The sequence below is a fragment of the Rhinopithecus roxellana genome, chromosome 12 (genome assembly GCF_007565055.1).
Source record: "Rhinopithecus roxellana isolate Shanxi Qingling chromosome 12, ASM756505v1, whole genome shotgun sequence".
Classification (NCBI taxonomy): domain Eukaryota; kingdom Metazoa; phylum Chordata; class Mammalia; order Primates; family Cercopithecidae; genus Rhinopithecus; species Rhinopithecus roxellana.
This window is the reverse complement of record NC_044560.1, coordinates 118,783,637-118,802,710: the sequence shown is the minus strand read 5'-3', so window position 1 is coordinate 118,802,710 and position 19,074 is coordinate 118,783,637. Positions and strand designations below refer to the sequence as shown.

At 55.7% G+C, this 19,074-nt stretch overlaps 2 protein-coding genes and 1 long non-coding RNA gene across 6 annotated transcripts; 1 reads left to right on the top strand and 2 right to left on the bottom strand.

Annotated features, from left to right (window-relative positions):
- Positions 1-256: 256 nt before the first annotated feature.
- On the bottom strand, positions 257-10,314 carry PRPF31 (pre-mRNA processing factor 31). 2 transcript variants are annotated; one of them, XM_030942528.1, is made up of 9 exons: positions 8,845-9,942; positions 8,125-8,318; positions 7,327-7,511; positions 7,149-7,209; positions 3,870-3,953; positions 2,908-3,005; positions 1,988-2,094; positions 1,600-1,769; positions 257-1,028 (listed from the first exon to the last, which is right to left on the bottom strand). In XM_030942528.1, exons 3-9 carry the CDS (start codon positions 7,501-7,503, stop codon positions 802-804), a joined length of 924 nt encoding a protein of 307 aa, XP_030798388.1. In that variant the 5' UTR covers positions 7,504-7,511; positions 8,125-8,318; positions 8,845-9,942; the 3' UTR covers positions 257-801. The 2 variants fall into 2 exon arrangements, with proteins under 2 accessions (XP_030798388.1, XP_030798387.1); XM_030942527.1 differs by lacking the exons at positions 8,125-8,318; positions 8,845-9,942 and adding an exon at positions 9,946-10,314 and having other exon boundaries at positions 258-1,028.
- TFPT (TCF3 fusion partner) lies at positions 10,088-19,036 on the top strand. Of its 2 annotated transcripts, XM_010380692.2 has the most exons (6): positions 10,088-10,524; positions 11,118-11,376; positions 14,085-14,155; positions 17,650-17,719; positions 17,801-18,019; positions 18,880-19,036. In XM_010380692.2, exons 1-6 carry the CDS (start codon positions 10,502-10,504, stop codon positions 18,997-18,999), a joined length of 762 nt encoding a protein of 253 aa, XP_010378994.1. In that variant the 5' UTR covers positions 10,088-10,501; the 3' UTR covers positions 19,000-19,036. The 2 variants fall into 2 exon arrangements, with proteins under 2 accessions (XP_010378994.1, XP_010378993.2); XM_010380691.2 differs by lacking the exon at positions 18,880-19,036 and having other exon boundaries at positions 10,140-10,524; positions 17,801-18,246.
- Positions 14,561-16,958, bottom strand: LOC115900776. 2 transcript variants are annotated; one of them, XR_004060424.1, is made up of 2 exons: positions 15,401-16,958; positions 14,561-15,068 (listed from the first exon to the last, which is right to left on the bottom strand). It is a non-coding gene; the product is annotated as an uncharacterized LOC115900776 (long non-coding RNA). The 2 variants fall into 2 exon arrangements; XR_004060425.1 differs by having other exon boundaries at positions 16,558-16,958.
- Positions 19,037-19,074: the final 38 nt, after the last annotated feature.

Here is a 19,074-nt window from a genome sequence, read left to right as displayed (position 1 = left end):
TAAAGACTGAACACCAAGGCCCAGGCTGGAGTGCAGTGGCACGATCTTGGCTCACTGCAACCTCCGCCTCCTGGGCGCAAAGTATCCTCCCATCTCAGCCTCCCAAGTGGCTGGGACTACAGGCAAGCGCTACCACACCTGACGGATTTTTTATTCTTTAGAGACAGGGTGTTTCCAATCCCATTGGAAACAAACAAAAAAAAGAGTCGGGGTCTCACTATGTTGCCCAGGCTAGTCTTAAACTTCTGGCCTCAAGTGATGCTCCCGTCTCGGCCTCCCAAAGTGCTGGGATTACAGGTGTGAGCCACTGTGCCCCGCCAGGCTGGCGGTCCTGTGTGTGTGCTGTCAGGCATCGATGCCGGGAGGGTGATGTGTCCTGACTGCAGGGAGAGGACCCGGGAAGCTCCGAGGTTGGGGACCCCTCCTGCTCCTCCGTGTGTCTCTCCCTGTGGCTGATGTCAATCTGTTGTAAGCTCCAGTCCCCAGCACAGCAGCCCTCAGGGGTTCCGTGTCTTTCCAGTGACGGTGGCCTTCGGAGCAGCTGCTAACCCGATGCTGCTTGTCGTGAGCTAGGCCTGCCTTGTGAGGACTTCATCTGCATTGAGCCCTCGCCCCAACTCATGAAGCAGGCGCTGTGCTCCCATGTGTGGGGGGAGGAGACTGAGGCACAGGGCACTCACGCCTCTTGCCCACAGTCACCCGACAGGTGTGATGCAGAACCCTGGCTCTCACATCCCATGCTACCCTGTTCCCAGCTCCTGAGTGCTACTGTCAGCGGGGCCAGATGGTGGGGGTGGCTGCTCAGGCCGTCTGGGCCCGGCGGAAGGCTCCAGGGGAGCCAGGGGAGGGGCCGTGACTCGGTGGGCTCACCGGGGGCAGGGACTGCACGATGTCACTGTGGTAGATGTAGCCGGTGTGGGGCAGCACTGAGGTAGACGAGAAGCCCGAAAGCGTCTTGCGCTGGGCCCCGAGCAGCATGATGTTGCAGGCGGGCATCTTGGAGAGGTTGGTCAGGCCGCCGGCCACACCTGCAGTGGGAGGAGGGCAGGGGGCGGTCAGAAGAAAGCAGGGGAGGTGGGGGTGCGCAAATCTGCCTGGGGGCTCGACATGTGCCAAGCACCTTTACATGAGGTTCTGGCTGGATTCCTCGGTGGCCCTGCCAGGCGGGTGACCTGGCCCATTCCGTGAGGGGCAGACGCAAAGGAGGCTCAGAGAGGGAGGGCAGCTGGCCTGGGGTGCAAGGAAGAGGCCCCCAACAGGCAACTGACCACCACGTTTGTGCTAAGCCACACTACCCCCATTCCAGGGATGTCTGTGTTTTGGAACCATTTTCACCAAACCAGGAGCTCCCTGACAACAGGGCCTGGGTGTGCTCATCTCTGGGTTTCCGGCACAGGGGAGGGAGGAGGAGCTGCGGGTGAGTGTTTCTCCCAGACGAGGCTTTGCTGTGTGCCAGGCTGGCTGACCTCTGTGATGTCCAAGGAGACGGGGTGCTGAGGCCCGGGTGCCAAAGTCCCCATTCTATAGAAAAGGGATGCAGCTTCCCCCAGATCAGTGTCAGCAGAGCCCTGCTCCACAGGACCCAGCCCAGGGCCTCACCCATGATCTTGGCGGCCGTGGACGCCCCGATAATGATGGAGAGGTTGGGCGCGATGAAGGACATCCGGGACTCCACGTACTCGTAGATGCGGTGCTTGGAGGCGTTCAGCTCCAGCGCCATGTCACAGGCCTCCTCCAGCCGCTCCAGCTCCTCCTCCGACAGCTGCTGCCTGCAGGGGCGGGTGGGCCCAGCCTCCTGGGTCTCCCGCCTGCCTGGTGCCCAGCCCCCACCCTCTCAGTTCTGTGCGTGTGTGCGTGTGCGTGCGTGTGCGCGTGTGCGTGTGTGTGCATGTATGTGTGTGTGCGTATGCCCACCTGCGTGTGTAGCTTCAGCCTAATCCCCAGTCCCATCGGCCCAGGCCCGGCGCCTCCCTCCCAGCGGACATACCCCTGGGTGGTGGAGGCGGTGACGCTGACAACCATGATGGTGGCGTTGGTGAGGATCTGCTGCAGGGTCTCATTGTTCTTGCACTTGTCCAGGCTGTTGCCCAGCTCCTGGGGGCAAGCAGAGAAGACGGGGAGGCTCAGGAACTCAGGAAGGCTTGAGAACCTCTCTTGCTCCGCACCTACTCGGATCTCTCCTTGGGGACACTGGGAAAGTCAGGGTCTCTCCACTGGGGGCCTCTCCTGCCTCCACCGCCTGAAGCATCCACACCGTCAGCTCTGCGTTGGAAACGGACCCTGGGCAGAGCAGCGTCTGGGAAGACCGCGGCCTCACAAGCCTCTGGCCTGTGTCAAGTCGGAGCACAAACCTGCGGCCTCGCTTCCCTGCAGGGGCTTTCCCTACCACCATCCTAATCCTTTCCTGGACACACGTGGGGACCGCCTCCTCTCCCTGTCCTCACGTGCATCCGCCCCTCTTTTCCGAAACCCTTCCTTGGCTTTCTTATAAGACCCAAAGGCTCAGTGTGATCCGACCTCTTCCACGTCCCCTCCTTCCCCCCCACTTCCTCCCTGCTTGTTCCCTCTCAGGCTCTCCATACTTAAGACGTCTCTCTCCCCCAAATCTCCGCGTGCCTGCCCTGTGTCAACCTTCGGATGTCAACTCCAATGCCACCGGCTCCGACCACAGCGGAAGCAGCGTGGGTCAGGCCAGCGGGGAAGCCCTCTCGGGAGACTGGGGTAGGAGGGGAGCCCTGAGAAAGTCCCATCCAGGCTCCGTCCCTCCCACGCTGGGCAGAGCAGGCCACTGAGCCTCCGTCCACTCCTCTCCATCATCTCCAGACCCCGAGGCCTCTGGGGGCAGGTCCGAGAGTGAGCCCTGCCCTCACCTTCACACCAGCAGAAGCACCCCCCCTCTGCTCTCACCTTGACCGTGCGGATGTAATCCAGCGCATTGGGGACCAAGGACTCCAGTTCAGGGAATCTCTTCGAGTACTTATCCCGGATGAACTTATGGATGATGTCTAGGGTAAACGGGACAGGTAGGTGTCAGGTGAGATGGGAGGCAGACTCTGCTGGTTGGCCCTAACACCCATGTCCCCTTCTTCCTTTAGTAACTGAAGCCCTGGCTTGTAGCCTGGCACACGGGCACCAGCATACAGGCTCCATTTCTCAGTCGCCCTTACTGCTAGGTGTGACCAGGGGAATTAGTTCTGGTCTGTAAAATGTGAGCTGCAGTGACGTGCTCTTTTTTTTTTTTTTTTTTTTTTGAGACGGAGTCTCGCTCTATTGCCCAGGCTGGAGTGCAGTGGCCGGATCTCAGCTCACTGCAAGCTCTGCCTCCCGGGTTTACGCCATTCTCCTGCCTCAGCCTCCCGAGTAGCTGGGACTACAGGCGCCCGCCACCTCGCCTGGCTAGTGTTTTGTATTTTTAGTAGAGACGGGGTTTCACGGTGTTAGCCAGGATGGTCTCGATCTCCTGACCTTGTGATCCGCCCGTCTCGGCCTCCCAAAGTGCTGGGATTACAGGCTTGAGCCACTGCGCCCGGCCGTGACATGCTCTTAAAAAAAAAAGTGCCTTGCTGGTGGGAATGCAGAGGCGACAGCTGGACATGGGGCAGTCCCCTCGCACCGTGAGGCAGGTGGCCGACCAACAAGATGGAAAGAGCTGGGGCCTTGCAGGCAGCCAAGCGGCCACGCCGTCCCCGAGTGCTCGCTCAGACTCGTGCGCAAGGGGGACGCGCTTCCTTCTTACTTCACTCCCTACAGCAGGTGAACCTCGATCTGAGCTTGGGCTCAGCGGCAGGACCCTGGGAAAGGCCCTTGGGGAAGGGAGGGGGCATGAGGGGCGTCACAGGGGGCTGTGTCCGCCTGCCCCTGGCACTCACTTAGCTCATTTTCGATCTCCACGGTCAGGTTGTTGGCATCCACGATGACGCGGTATTCAGGCGCCGCCTCCACCGGTCCCATCACTGTGAGGACACGGAGTGGCATGGGTGTGAGGATCTAAATCCCTACCCCCTTTCGGGTCCCACAGTTGGGGGAGATGGAGGATGAGGCTGGGAAGGGTCAGGAAGGAGGGGCTGAAGAGTAAACCAGGGACAGGCTGACGTCTGCCTCCCAGATCCTGCAGCTGGAGGAGGCAGAGAACGAGGCTGGAGGGGGTCAGGAAGGAGGGGTTGAAGAGTAAAGCAGCAACAGGCTGACATCCGCAGACATCCCTGAACTTGTGTTCCTGCCTCCAATCCCTCTCCCTCTACACCAGTCTAGACTTGACCCTACCTGCCCTGGAACTGACCATCCGTCTGAAACCTCCTATAGCTCCCCATAGCCCCAAGGCTAATGACCAAGTCCCTAGACTGACATTCAAGGCCTGCCCAACTCCAGAAGCTCTGCAGGCACCAGTGCTGTGCCTGCGTTGTCTATACGCACACCCGAGTACTCAGGACAGCACCTGGCACACAGGGAGCTGCCCAGTTCCTCTCTGCTGACTCAGCAACTCTGCCGTCTGGCCTCCCGCCCTTCCCACCCCATCCTCTCATCCAGCCATAAAGGACTGACTGGTCACAGTGCCTCAAGACACCCACTCTTCCTCGCCTTTTTTTTTGAGATGGAGTTTCACTCTTGTTGCCCAGGCTAGAGTGTAGTGGCAGGATCTCAGCTCACTGCAACCTCCGCCTCCTGGGTTCAAGTGATTCTCCTGCCTCAGCCTCCCGAGTAGCTGGGATTACAGGCGCCCGCCACCATGCCTCGCTAACCTGTTTTGTATTTTTAGTAGAGATGGGGTTTCACCATGTTGGGCAGGCTGATCTCAAACTCCCAACCTCAGGTGATCCACCCGCCTCGACCACCCAGTGCTGGGACGACAGGCATGAGCCACCGTGCAAGGCCCCTCCTGGCCTTTGCATATGCTGTTCCCTCTCCCCAGAGCATCCCTTACCCCATGTCTGTTTCTGGAAAACCTTTCTTTGTGCTTTAGTAATAAGAGGCCAGGCACAGTGGCTCACACCTGTAATCCCAGCACTTTGGGAGGCTGAGGCAGGAGAACTGCTTGAGCCCAGGAGTTCAAGAACAACCTGGGCAACATAGGGAGACTCCATCTCTACAAATAATAAAAGAAAAAAAATTAGCCAGGCATGGTGGTGTATGTCTGTGGTCCTAACTGCCTGGGAGGCTGAGGCAGGAACACCTGAGCCCACAAGGTCAAGGCTGCAGTGAGCTGTGATCATGCCACTGCATTCTGGTCTGGCTGACAGAGTGAGACTCTGTCTCAAAAAACAAACAAAAAAAAGATGTTGTGTTTAAATGTCATACAAATACTGTCTGATGTCACAGCCAGTAGACAGCAGAGCTCAGACCTGACCCCAAGCAGGGTGGCTTCAGAATGTGTTCCTAACCCTGATGCTCAAACGGCTCTTTAAGTCCTTAAGATTCCGGCAGTGACTCAGAATCCTTCCCTCCCTTTCTGGAAGGATCAGACGCCTCCTCTGTGTACCCGCAGCACTTGTGCACCTCCAGTAAACAGGGACTGCCACCTGCTTGTGAGGGTCTCACGTCTTCCTCTCCCACCAGACACCAGGTGCGACGGGGTCTGACTCCATCCCTGAGCCTGGCCTGACATCAGGAAATGTCACTTTTTGTGTCCCATAACTCTCTGGATGGAGAAATTCCTCGGCCTGGCCTCTGGAACTCTGCAGGATCTGGCGCACTCCAGAGCCTGCCCTCTCTCTCCAGATGCCCGAGGCCCCGGGCCTGCCGCGGTCTGGGCCCCTTCTCCCTTTCCTTGCCTGGCACATGCTCTAGAGCCCAATTCAGCTATCGATTCTTCCCTGACACCTGGGGCAGGGTCAGCCAGTCCCTCCTGTGGCTCCAGTGTCCCCAGCCTGGTACCACCCGCCGATAGCTGTCTGGAACCTGGCCTGCCTCTTCCACTAGACCTTGAGCACTTTGAGAGCAAAGACCTGGGCGATTCAACTGGGTGTCCAGGTAAACCTTAAAGCAGGCAAGCAGTGAGTCTCCCAAAACGCTGCCCCTCACTACACTTCTTTCCCCGGAAACCTCCCATGGCTTCCTGTTGTCAATAAATTCCATTCAAGAAGAATGGGAAGGCTGGGCATGGTGGCTCACGCGTGTAATCCCAGCACTTTGGGAGGCCAAGGTGGGCGGATCACTTGAGGTCAGGAGTTCGAGACTAGCCTGGCCAACATGGTGAAACCCCGTCTCTACTACAAAATAGTCAGGCGTGGTGGTGGTGCACACCTGTCATCTCAGCTACTCAGGTGGCTGAGGCAGGAGAATCACTTGAACCCGGGAGGCAGAGGTTGCAGTGAGCCGAGATCACATCACTGCACTCCAGCCTGGGCGACAGAGGGAGACTCCATCTCAAGGAACACGGAGAATAAAAAAGAATAGGAATGGTAACAGGACTGCCCTCCTAAGAGTGAGTCTGAGCGCTCACGAGATAAGCTAGTGCCCTCTCAGTCTGGAAGTGAGAAAAGGTTTTAGGTGGTTCTTTAATTATTTTGTGTCTATTTTTATACGGTGACTTTGTCTTTGCCAAGTGATACCAGTTTTCCCATCATGGTAGCAATTTGCTTCCTTCTTAGATAAATTTAAGAAAAAAAGTCCCAGACTCAAATAATATGTTAAGCAAATAATAGGACAAGTGGCTTATAGATGTGACAAAAACCCTGTAAGCGGTCATGTGAATCAGTGAAGTCTGGGAACCCTCAAGCTAAGTCCCAGCATGACCAGGCTCAGCATACAGAAAGGACGTAAGAAGCATGACCAGGCTCAGCATACAGAAAGGACGTAAGAAGCATGACCAGGCTCAGCATACAGAAAGGACGTAAGAAGCATGACCAGGCTCAGCATACAGAAAGGACGTAAGAAGCATGACCAGGCTCAGCATACAGAAAGGACGTAAGAAGCATGACCAGGCTCAGCATACAGAAAGGACGTAAGAAGCATGAGCTTCGCAATGCAGCGTATGTTTAGTGGAAAAGGGAAGGGGTTGGGGAGAAACAAAAAAAAAAAAAAAAAAAAAAAAAAAGAAGGCTCTGGAAAAGGCTGAGGGGGAGATATACCCAGCCACAAGCAGCCAGGGAGCCGAGGGGCCTGGCAGGAGACATAGGAGATGGGGAAGGGCAGAGAGTGGGAGGAAGCACCTTCTGAAGCTTTGGCTTGCTTGCTGATGTACTCCTCAATCTTCATCATAATCTCAGCAAACTGCAGGAAAGGAGAGGAGAGTCAGGATCCAGGACTCTTCCAAAAGAAGCCTGTATTACCCCCTTCTGGGAGATTCTGTCTAGAGCCCCCTGCTAGGAACGCCTCTTGATCTCTTACCATCTTACTGTCCCATAGCTTGGCGATGGTCTTGACCGAATCCCCAGAAAGATCCAGCTGTGTCTCCTCCTGCACATCCTCGATCGCTGGCTCCTCTTCTTCCTCCCCATAGCTTCCTCCTTCCTCCTCTTCTGCTGCCTCTTCGAGATCAGCTAAGAGCTCATCTGCCAGAGACATCCCGAGGCCTGTGGGGAGGGAGAGCAGGGTTCCCTAAAAACTTGCCCCGACAAAGTCCCTTCTTATTATTGGCGATGATTCTCCCCCAGAAAACCCTGGTCCTTCTTTATGAACCCCAGTGGCATGCAGGCTCCATGATGACAGGTGCTTTAGTGTGTTTTGTTCACTGGTGAGTCTCCAGCTCCGACCTGTGTAAGACACAGCACAGCCCTACGACCGCCACCTTGCTAAGACTTACTGGAACCAAGTGGTGTAGATTCCAAATGCATTTGCAAACTTTTTTTTTCCTTTCTTGCCTTTAGCCTTGAAAACATACTTTGAAATTCTTTGTTTCCCGCCTTTCCCACTAGACACTGTCTTGAGTTCCAGGGGCTAATCTTTATTTTTTTAAAGATGGAGTCTGGCTCTGTCACCCAAGTTGGAGCACAGTGGCACAATCTTGGCTCACTACAACCTCCACCTCCTGGGTTCAAGTGATTCTCCTGCCTCAGCCTCCCGAGTAGCTGGGACTACAAGCACCTGCCACCACGCCCAGCTATTTTTTTTTTTTTTTGTAGAGTCAAAGTTTCACCATGTAAGCCAGGCTGGTCTTGAACTCTTGACCTCAAGTGAGGGACCCACCTTGGCCTCCCAAACCATTGGGATTACAGGCGTGAGCCACCGCGCCTGGCCGCAGGGGCTAATCTCAAAACAAACTAGGTATGGAAACCCAGCTGCAAAACTCCAGAGATTACCTCAAGGCGATCAATCTAAAACCTGGCCATTACTGACATGATTCCAGCCCATGCTCCAGGTGGCCTGTGACTCAAGACAGCCTTCGGAGCAAGACACACATATCTTGTACTCAGCATCATTCCTGTATGCCTCCGATTCAAAGTTCCCCTTTTTAAGCCCCTCTCCCCAGCCTACAGTTTGAAACGGTCTTTTAAAGACATTAGCTTGGCCATTTCTCATCTGCGAGCATTTGATCAATAAAGCTTTACTTTCACCACCCCTCACTTCTCCTATTCTAGCCTGTGAGTAGCAGAAACTTAAGTTGGTTACATTATCAATTTCTTCCCACCTCCAGATCTTTGTAGAAGGAGTCCCTTGCAACTACGGTGGCTCTTTCCTTAGCTTTGTTTTTTTTTTTTTTTTTTTTTTTTTTTTTTTTTTTTTTTGAGACAATGTCTTGCTCTGTTACCCAGGCTGCAGTGCAGTGGCACCATCATAGCTCACCGCAGCCTCGACCACCGGGGCTCAAGCGGTTCTCCCACCTCAGCCTCCCGATAGCTGAGATGACAGGCACACCCCAGCACACCCGGCTAATTTTTAGATTTTTCTGTAGAGACGGGGTCTCACTGTGTTGCTCAGGCTGGTCTCGAACTCCTGGGCTCAAGCGATCCTTTCGCCTGGGCCACCCAAAGTGCTGGGATTACAGGAGTGACCCCCCGCGTCTGGCTATCCTCACTCCTTAGCAGCCCGGCATCTCTTCAGCTTTCAGCTGTCACATTCCACCTCCCTGACCCACGAGCCCCACTTTAGACTAGAGGAGGTTGCTTTGTGATACGTGTCCCGCAGGCTTGCGTGTCTACAGTAAGGCCCTTCACACATTTGTGATTAATGAAGTAATTATTTGACAAAACCTGTCTGCCAGGCATCAACCGAAGCTCTAAGAGAGCGGGGAACAATTTTTGCTCCTGCCACATCCCCAGGGCCACACCATGGTAGGCGCATATTAAGACTTTTGGGTAAACAAGCTGTAAAAGGCCGGGCACGGTGGCTCATGCCTGTAATTCCAACACTTTGGGAAGCCCAGCCAGGTGGATCACCTGAGGTCAGGAGTTCGAGACCAGTCTGGCCAACATGGGGAAACCCTGTCTCTACTAAAAATACAAAAAATTAGCCGGGTGTGGTGGCGGGCGCCTGTAATCCCAGCTACTCGGGAGGTTGAGGCAGAGGAATCGCTTGAACCCGGGAGGCGGAGGTTGCAGTGAACCAAGATCGCGCCATTGAACTCCATCCTGGGCAACAAGAGCGAAACTTCGTCTCAAACACAACAAACAAACTTGCCAGGCGCGGTGGGTCACGCCTGTAATCACGGCCCTTTGGGAGGCCGAGGCGGGCGGATCAAGAGATCAGGAGTTCGAGACCAGCCTGACCAACATAGGGAAACCACGTCTCTACTTAAAATACAAAAATTAGCCGGGTGTGGTGACGCGCGCCTGTAATTCCAGCTACTCTGGAGGCTGAGGCAGGAGAATCGTTTGAACCCTGGAGATGGAGGTTGCAATGAGCCGAGATCGCGCCACTGCACTCCAACCTAGGCAACAAACCGAGACTCCGTCTCAAAACAAACAAACAAAATCCAAACTGTAAAGGCCCGCCTTCCTCCTCACACACTTCTTCTCCCAGACCCAGGAGTCCGGCCTCCTGCTCCCCGCTCGTCTCCATCACACTCACCTCTCCTCTCCGCGCACCACTGTTTCTAGGAAATAAGCTTTCCCACAGCGTTCGTCGCTCACCGATGACGTCTCATGCTCGCGCCGTAATAGAGGTAAAGCTACGCTCTGATTGGTCCCCGCTCGCGAAGTTCCTGGCCGCGTTTGAAACAACAACTTTATTAGCACCTGGCACTAGGCGGAGAGAGGCGGTAAGCTGCGAGGAGGAAAGGGGCTAATCGAACTCACGGCCCGCTGTGGACCAATCCTGCTAAGCGGAGAATCGCTGTGGCCGGACGACAGGGCGTCGAGACAAGAAGAAAGACGTTGGCAACTCAGAGGACTGGTTGCGACGTTAGACAAGAAAGCAAGGCCTTTAAGCAGGGATTCGGGCTGGACGTGGGAGTGGGCCAAAGCGAAGCGGGAAACAGGAAACTACAACTCCCACAAGGCCTAGGGCCACGTCCTGCCGTCCTCGGCCCCTGAGCGTGATGGGACAAGTAGTTTTGCGAACGGCTTAATCTAGAGATTTAAGAGGTTGGAAGCTAAGAGGCCCGGGGCTTCCGGAGGTCGCGGAGATGGAATTGGAGCAGAGAGAAGGGTAAGTGGCTGAGCCCTTGTGAAAAACTGCGAATCCCAGAAAACAGCAGCTGCATTGTGTGCAACCATATGAGCTTTTACACTGAGGTCTGATGGGGGTTGTAGTTCATGCAACTGCTTTACCTTAGAACCCTTTTATGGACTGGGGTCTGGACTGGTGCATCCTGAGGGAGGAGAAGGCTAGGGGTTTGGACTGCTGGATCTGAGAGACGAGGAGGTTGGAAGCCAGGACTCTTGCGTCTGGTTGAGGGTTGGGGCTTGGACTCCCTGGGTCCTTGGAGAGAAAAAGTCTGGAGGTCTGGACTCTTGGATCTTGGGAGGAGGGGGTCAGGGCTTGAACCCTGTGGGTGCTGCGAAGGAGGGGTTGGGGACCTGGTCTCCTGGGTCTGAGGGAGGAGAGCTGGGGGCCTGGATTCTATGGTCTGAGGGAGGAGGGGCTGGGGGCCTGAATCCCTGGGTCTGAGGGATTAGGGACTGGGGGCCTGGACTCCCAGGTGTGAGGGAAAAGGGGCTAGGGTTTGGGCTCCTGGTTCAGTGGGAGAAGGGACTGGGAATCCAGGATCCAGTGCCCCTGAGCCTTTCCCTGCCCCTCAGGACCATGGCAGCCGTGGGCTTTGAGGAGTTCTCAGCGCCGCCAGGCTCGGAGTTGGCGCTGCCTCCCCTATTTGGGGGCCACATCCTGGAGAGCGAGCTGGAGACGGAAGTGGAGTTTGTGTCGGGTGGTCTGGGTGGCTCAGGACTCCGGGAGCGAGATGAAGAGGAAGAGGCAGCCCGGGGTCGGCGGCGGCGCCAGCGGGAATTAAATCGCAGAAAGTACCAGGCACTAGGTCGGCGCTGCCGGGAGATCGAGCAGGTAGGTGAGTGAGGATCCCCCTGTTTTGGGGTCCCCTGGCGTAAACTACCGCCCCCCGCAATCTCTGCCTTTCCACATGTCCAGCCTTTCTTGGCTTGCTGAAGGAATCCTCCGCTTATATGTATATTCACTCATTTAGCATGCATTATGTGTCTGGCCCTGTGCCAAGGCCCTGGAAGGGCCATCTCCCGTGGAGCTTCCCTGACAACCCAGACGGGTCCTCCGATGTCTCCTGGGGGCCTCTCAGTGTGTGGCACCGCTCACAGGTGAAAGCCCAAGCTCTTCACATCTCCCATACCCCTGCCAGGATTCACTCCTCTCGACTCATTCATTCTGCCTCTTGAATGTCTCTGGACCCTTCTCCTTCCCTCCATCCCCACGGCTGCCAAACTCCAACTCCAACTGTCTGGGCTGAATGACTACATCAGCCTCCTTGCTGAGAATGAGGATGGGCCGGGCGCAGTGGCTCATGCCTGTAACCCCAGCACTGTGGGAGGCTGAGGCAGGCAGATCACCCAAGGTTAGGAGTTCAAGACCAGCCTGGCCAACATGGTGAAACCCCGTCTCTACTAAAATACAAAAAATCAGCCGGACGTGGTGGTATGTGCCTGTAATCCCAGCTACTTGGGAGGCTAAGGCAGGAGAATCGCTTGAACCCAGGAGGCAGAGGTTGCAGTGAGCCAAGATCGCACCACTGCACTCCAGCCTGGGCAACAGAGTAAGACTCCGTCTCAAAAAAAAACAATAAAAACAACAACAAAAACCTTCACAGCTTTTTATGAGACACTCTCCCACACCAAGTCTTTTCCAGGACTAATGTTCTGTTGCATGGCATGGAGCGGTTTTGAGCAGGGGAGGGATGGAGTCAGATCTGGGTTAAGGAAGATTCCTCACGGCCCCTGTGGAAGGCAGACCAAACGGAGGAGGCCTGGACTGGGAGAGCGAGAAACTGAAGCCATCATGCCTGAGTGAGGGCGGGCGGTGGGTGCGTCCTGGGAGTGAGGCTGGTCTTGAACTCCTGACCTCAAGTGATCCACTCACCTTGGCCTCCCAAAATGCTAGGATTACAGGCATGAGCCACCACACCTGGCCTCAACTCTTAATGACAGTGTTGGGGAGTTCTGTAAGGAGAGAGGCTAGAGGCCAGAGGCATATTGCAAACCCTGTTTAACAGATGGACACCAAGGCCCAAACGGACCCAATTGGAGCCTCTGCTCTTTTTTTTTTATTTTTTTATTTTTATATTTTATTTATTTATTTTTTGAGACGGAGTCTCGCTCTGTCGCCCAGGCTGGAGTGCAGTGGCCGGATCTCAGCTCACTTGCAAGCTCCACCTCTGGGGTTCCCGCCATTCTCCTGCCTCAGCCTCCCGAGTAGCTGGGACTACAGGCGCCCGCCACCTCACCCGGCTAGTTTTTTGTATTTTTTAGTAGAGACGGGGTTTCACCGTGTTAGCCAGGATGGTCTCGACCTCCTGACCTCGTGATCCGCCCGTCTCGGCCTCCCAAAGTGCTGGGATTACAGGCTTGAGCCACCATGCCCGGCCGCCTCTGCTCTTAATCCACCTCCAGGAATAGATTATTCCTATTTTACTAGTGTAGAAAATCAAGGCTCAGAGAGATTAAGTAATGCACCCAAGCTCAGAGCTCAGCAGTGGCAGATCTGAGATTTTTTTTTGAGACAGGGTCTTGCTTTGTTGCCCAGGCTGGAGTGCAGTGGCATGACTGTGGCTCACTGCAGCCTCAACATCCTGGGCTCTAGCAATCTCAGCCTCCAAAGGAACTGGGACTACAGCCACCAAGGCCAGCTAATTTTTTTTTTTTTTTTTTTGTAGTGTTGGGGTCTCATTCTGTTGCCCAGGCTGGTGTCAAACTCGAGTGATCCTCCTGTCTTGGCCTCTCAAAGTGCTGGGATTATAGGCATGAGCCACTGTGCCAGGCCAGAGCTGAGACTTGAACTCCGGTCTTTTTTTTTTTTTTTTTTCTTCAGATGGGAGTTTCGCTCTTGTTGCCCAGGCTGGAGTGCAGCGGTGTGATCTTGGCTCACCGCAACCTCCACCTTCTGGGTTCAAGCGATTCTCCTGCCTCAGCCTCCCGAGTAGCTGGGATTACAGGCATGCGCCACCACACCTGGCTAATTTTGTAGTTTTCTTTTCTTTTTTTAAGTAGAGATAGGGTTTCATCATGTTGGCCGAGCTGGTCTGGAACTCCTGACCTCAGCCTCCCGAGTAGCTGAGATTACAGGCATGCGCCACAACATCCGGGTAATGTTTGTATCTTTAGTAAAGACGGGGTTTCACCACGTTGGTCAGGCTGGTTTCGAACTCCTGACCTTGAATAATCTGCCCGCCTCGGCCTCCCAAGGCGTTAGCCACCCGCCTGGCCTGGTGTGTTTCGACTTAATGGGAGGTTCGGGGTCTCTGAGCAGGTAACAGTTGCCTCGAGACTTGGAGTGGGGAGTGAGCTGTACGGACGGCTGGGGAGAGGGTCCAGGTAGAGGAACAGCATGCGGAAGGCCCCCACGGGAGGGCACTCAGGACTGTGGCATGGTGAGACGGGAGCCGGGGGGAGGGGAAGGTGGAAGGACCTCAGCCCACACGATGGCCTTTGACCAGTCTCCCCGGAGCCTAGTCCGTGCCCCATTAAACATCCGTTGAACAAATGAACGGGAGCCGTGGGATCCAGCTGATGGGCGTTCCCACCCCACAGGTGAACGAGCGGGTCCTGAACAGGCTCCATCAGGTGCAGAGGATAACTCGGAGGCTGCAGCAGGAGCGGAGGTAACCCCTTCTCCGTCCCCTCTGGGCCCCTAAGCCTCGGCTCCCAAACGCTCCCAGTCCCTCTGGTCTCTCCCCACTCCCACTTCCGCCCAACCCTCACAAGCCACTAGGAGGAGAGGCAGGAGATGAGGGCCAGGGGCTGAGGCAAACAGAGGAAGAGTGCATTCGGTCTTGGAGGCGAGAGCTGAGCACTAGGACTGAGGGAGGGCCGGCTGGAGGGGGCTGCGCGCCGGGACTGAGCGAGGGCCCAGGGCCGGCTGGAGGGGGCTGCGCGCCGGGACTGAGCGAGGGCCCAGGGCCGGCTGGAGGGGGCTGCGCGCCGGGACTGAGGGCGGGTGGGCTGGAGGGGGCTGCTCCTCCTGAAGGGAGGGAACAGCAGGATGGAAGGCACAAAATGCAAGCATGTTTTTTTTTTTTTTTTTTTTTTTTTTTTTTGCGGTGTGACTCTAAGCAAGCAGTGCCCCTTCTCTGAGCTGTTTCCTATCAACTAAGGGCAGTGCCAGTATCATGAGGCTGCGGCGGGGTTAAGCCGGAGCTTCCCACTGTGCATCTCCACAAAACCTGCCCCGGTGGCTGCTGCCCCTGCCACTCACAGTGTCCCTGTCCCAGCAAAATGGGAGCAAGCTTGGTAGGAATGGCTCCACGTTGCTGAGTCAACCACGGTTCTCATCTTGGTCCTCGGCTCAGGCTCGGCGCAGTGACCCAGGGCTATGCGCTCTTCCCCGGAGCCCATTCTTGCCATCCTGGTCACCCGGCAGCCTGGGGTCTCCTGCCTTTCAGGCTGTTCCTTCTTGGCCGCCTTTGCTAGTTCATCCTCCTTTCCCCAAAGCTGAAACCTGCGGCTCCCAGGGTTCCTCTGTCCGCACCTGTGCTGTCCAGCACGGTAGCCGCCGGCCACGGGTGAGATTTTCACCTAAGTTGAAATAAGAACTCTGTCACTCTTGCCACACACCAAGTGCTTAGGAACAGCCATAGGCAGCCACTGGCTGCCGACTTGGACAGCAGATCAGAACACACCCATCCTCTGGGGAAGCGCAGCTGGGTCATGCGGGTCAACCACTTTAAAGGCCACCTAGGCTGGGCACAGCGGCTCACACTTGTAATCCCAGCACTTTGGGAGGCCAAGGCGGGTGGATCACAAGGTCAGGAGTTCGAGACCAGCCTGGCCAACACAGTGAAACCCTGTCTCTACTAAAACTACAAAAAAAAAAAAAAAAAAAAAAAAAAAAAAATGGTGGCACACACCTGTAGTCCCAGCTACTTGGGTACTCGGGAGGCTGAGGCAGGAGAATCCCTTGAACCCGGGAAGCGGAGCGTGCAGTGAGCCGAGATTGCAGCACTGCACTCCAGCCTGGGTGACACAGCAAGACTCCGTCTCAAAAAAAAAAAAAAAACAGTCACCTAAATGCAGCCGACTTCCGAGTTCCATCCACAGCTTTCTGAATCCTGTGTTCATTTGTCTGCTGCCTACTGGACAGCTGTCCTGCTTATCCACTGTGCATCTGAAGTTAACCTTGATCTTCCCCCACATCTACCCCATGTCAGGGAATAACTCCACCTCCCACTGCCTGGGGCACTTTGTTTCTCTCAGCCCCACATCCATCCATCACAACCCATCACCTCTACTCCTAGAATATATCCAGAACCCCGCATCTTCTCACTCCTCTGCTGCCAACCTGGGCCTGGGGACACAGCCTCTTGCTTGGATTACTCCTCTCTGGCCTCCCTGCCTCTTCTTTGGCCCCAAGTCTCCTCTTAAACAGCCTGGGTGAGCCGCACCTTTCCCTGTTTGTACCTTTAGTCAATTTTTTTTTTTTTTGGAGACAGTCTCACTCTGTTGGCCAGGCTGGAGTGCAGTGGTGCGATGTTGGCTCATTGCAAGCTCCGCCTCCTGGGTCTCGCCATTCTCCTACCTCAGCCTCCTGAGTAGCTGGGACTACAGCTTTAGCAAAGATTTTTAAGATCAGGAAAGTTTACGAAAGGGATCAGTGTCCTTTCAGGTTAAAACATGCGAGAGTTAAGGAAGCATCTGTGTATGCAAAACCTCCCTGAATCATTGAGGACAGCTAAGTGAGAATCAGGCTTTCTGCACTGTTGGCGCGGAGCCCAGCCCTGTGATTCTGCAAGTATGGCCCCTGGACTGGCAGCATCAGTGCCACCTGGGAACTTGGTGCAAATGAAAGTTCTCAGGCCCCACCAGGCCTGCTGTATCTGAAATGTGGGACTAGTCCTTCTAAAATGTCAGACAGACCAAGCCCCTCCTCTGCTCCTCTGCGGTGGCTCTCAGCTGACTTGGGGTAAAGGCGAACGTCCTGCAGCAGCCGACCAGGCCCTGCCTCAGGGGCCCCTTACGCCCGCCTGCCTGCTGCACTGGAAACCAGGCGCATGTACTCTGCACCCACCTCAGGGCGTCTGCACCTGCCGCTCCTTCCGCCACTCCCTCGCCTGCTTGGTGAGGCGTCTGCCACCATCTTTTGAAGTTCCAAGCCCGGTATCACCTGCCTTCTTCCCACTTTCTGACCTGTTGTGTTTGGCTGGTTTGCTTATTGTCTGTCTCCCCTGCAACCCTGACTCTGTAAGCACAGGGGCCTTTGTTGCCCGATGTGTCCCTGGCACAGTCGCTGGAGCAGCATACAGGGCAGAGTGGGCACTCGGTGCACATGGAACCAACGAGGTCTGTGTGAAAAACATCCTGGCCAGGCGCGGTGGCTCACGCCTGGAATCCCAGCACTTTGGGAGGCCGAGGCAGGTGGATCACCTGAGGTCAGGAGTTCAAGACCAGCCTGGCCAACACGGTGAAACCCTGTCTCTACTAAAAATACAAAAATTAGCTGGGCATGGTTGCAGGTGCTTGTCATCCCAGCTACTCGGGAGGCTGAGGCCGGAGAATCACTTGAACCCGGGAGGTGGAGGTTGTGGTGAGCCGAGATCGTGCCACTGCACTCCAGCCTGGGCAACAGAATGAGAGTCCACCTCAAAACAACAACAAGCCTGCCAGGTGCTGGTGCAGAGGAAGCAGCCCATCCATTAGAGCTTTAAAACTAAGGATCTCTGGAGGCAGGGTCTGGGGAAAGAAGAGAAGGGGGTGTTGATAAGAGGCGAGGTCATTAGGAGCATTTTGCACTCCCCTCTCTTATCAATAAAAATGATAACCCACATATGAATGTTTACTAGGTACCGACATCACCGTGTAAGTACAGAAATCGTCTGGTGTCACTGCTTCAGTGTCACCACCGCAACATCCAGCCCAGCTGAGGGTTTCATGTCGTTGTAGAGCAGGAAACTCGGCCTCAGAATGGTCGTCTTGTCTTGCTTGAGGGCTCAAGGCTGGTCAAGGGCGTGGCTCCCAGGCCTCCAATGCCAGAGCTCAGGACCTTCTGGGTCCAGGACAGCTTTGGTGTTGAGTGGAGTGAGAGCTGAGCTCTATCCTGTGGCCCTTTTCCCCAGCGGCTAGGAGGTAACTTACTCCATGGGTGGCTTCTCCCCCTGAGCAGGTTCCTCATGAGAGTGCTGGACTCCTATGGGGATGACTACCGGGCCAGCCAGTTCACCATTGTGCTAGAGGTGAGTGTTGGGCCTCCAGGAGGGTCAGGAACTGGGAGCCCAGGTCGCAGCCATCACCTACCTCCCCCTCCTCCCCGCCAGGATGAGGGCAGCCAGGGCACGGATGCTCCCACCCCAGGCAATGCTGAGAATGAGCCTCCAGAGAAAGAGGCACTGTCCCCGCCCAGAAGGACTCCTGCACCCCCAGAACCTGGCAGCCCAGCGCCCGGCGAGGGGCCCAGTGGGCGGAAGAGGCGGCGAGTGCCGCGGGATGGACGCCGAGCAGGAACTGTGCTGACTCCAGAGCTGGCTTCGGTGCAGGTAAGGAAGTGGGGGGACTCAAGGGGAGGGACCGGGGCCCCAGAGCTGGCTCTGGTGCAGGTGAGGAGGGGGGGACTCACGGGAGGGGCCGGGGCCGGGGCCAGGGCTGGGGCTGAGTCAGGTTCAGGGCTCTTGGGTTTTGGTTTTGCACCCTGAGGGGCCCAGGCCTGGGGAAAGTTGGGAGAAAGGAGGTGAACCAGGATGTGTTGGAGGCCTAGGATCAGGCAGGGAAGTAGTTGGAAAAAGTGGGGCAAAGGCTTGGGTGAAAAGGAGGCAAAGTTAGAAAGGGAAGGAGGAAGACCTGGAGAAGGAAAAATAGCTAGACAAGGTAGGAGTAGAGGAGAAGGCAGGATCAGAGGAAGGATCAGAGGAGATGGGGTGGAAGGGAAGGCCCAGTGCGGGGAAGAAAGCTGGAAGAACATCTGGACCCAGGAACACTGGGATTGCTCTGAGGTGTGAGGAGGAAGGTGACTGGTCTGGGAAGACAAGAACGGTGAGGCTGGCCGGGTGCAGTGGCCCATGTCTGTAATCCCAGCACTTTGGGAGGCCTCCATGGGGGGTCACTTGATGCCAGGAGTTTGAGACCAGCCTGAGCAACATACTGTGACTCCCATCTCTATCAAAAAGAAAAAACGTTAGGCATGATTGGCATGTGCCTATAGTCCCAGCTGCTTGGGAAGCGGAGGTGGGAGGATCACTGGAGCCTGGGAGGCAGAGGCTGCAGTGAACTGTGACGGCACCCCTGCACTCCAGACCCTGTCTCTTTCAAAATCAAAACAAACTGAAAACAAATATGGTGAAGCTGATGGGATTTTCTGGATTCCCAGGCCTATTAACACCTTGTTCCTTATCTCCTGCAGATTAAGGTCGAGGAAGACTTTGGCTTTGAAGCAGATGAGGCCCTGGATTCCAGCTGGGTTTCTCGGGGTCCAGACAAACTGCTGCCCTACCCAACTCTGGCCAGCCCAGCCTCTGACTGACCCATGCCCAGTAAACTGAGCCCACACTCACCCTGGCCACCGTCTACTTGTTCCCACCTCTGATCACACACATGC

What these genes read in the sequence shown, in the direction of transcription:
- TFPT (XM_010380691.2), top strand. Translation starts at nt 10,502, where the DNA reads ATGGAATTGGAGCAGAGAGAAGG. An exon ending in GAATTGGAGCAGAGAGAAGG is followed by an intron (nt 10,525 to 11,117) that starts GTAAGTGGCTGA and finishes CCTGCCCCTCAG; the next exon opens with GACCATGGCAGCCGTGGGCT. An exon ending in GCTGCCGGGAGATCGAGCAG is followed by an intron (nt 11,377 to 14,084) that starts GTAGGTGAGTGA and finishes CCCACCCCACAG; the next exon opens with GTGAACGAGCGGGTCCTGAA.
- PRPF31 (XM_030942527.1), bottom strand. Translation starts at nt 7,503, where the DNA reads ATGTCTCTGGCAGATGAGCTCTTAGCTGATCTCGAAGAGGCAGCAGAA. An exon ending in GCAAGCCAAAGCTTCAGAAG is followed by an intron (nt 3,954 to 7,148) that starts GTGCTTCCTCCC and finishes GTGTCCTCACAG; the next exon opens with TGATGGGACCGGTGGAGGCG. An exon ending in ACCGCCTCCACCACCCAGGG is followed by an intron (nt 1,770 to 1,987) that starts GTATGTCCGCTG and finishes CCGCCCCTGCAG; the next exon opens with GCAGCAGCTGTCGGAGGAGG.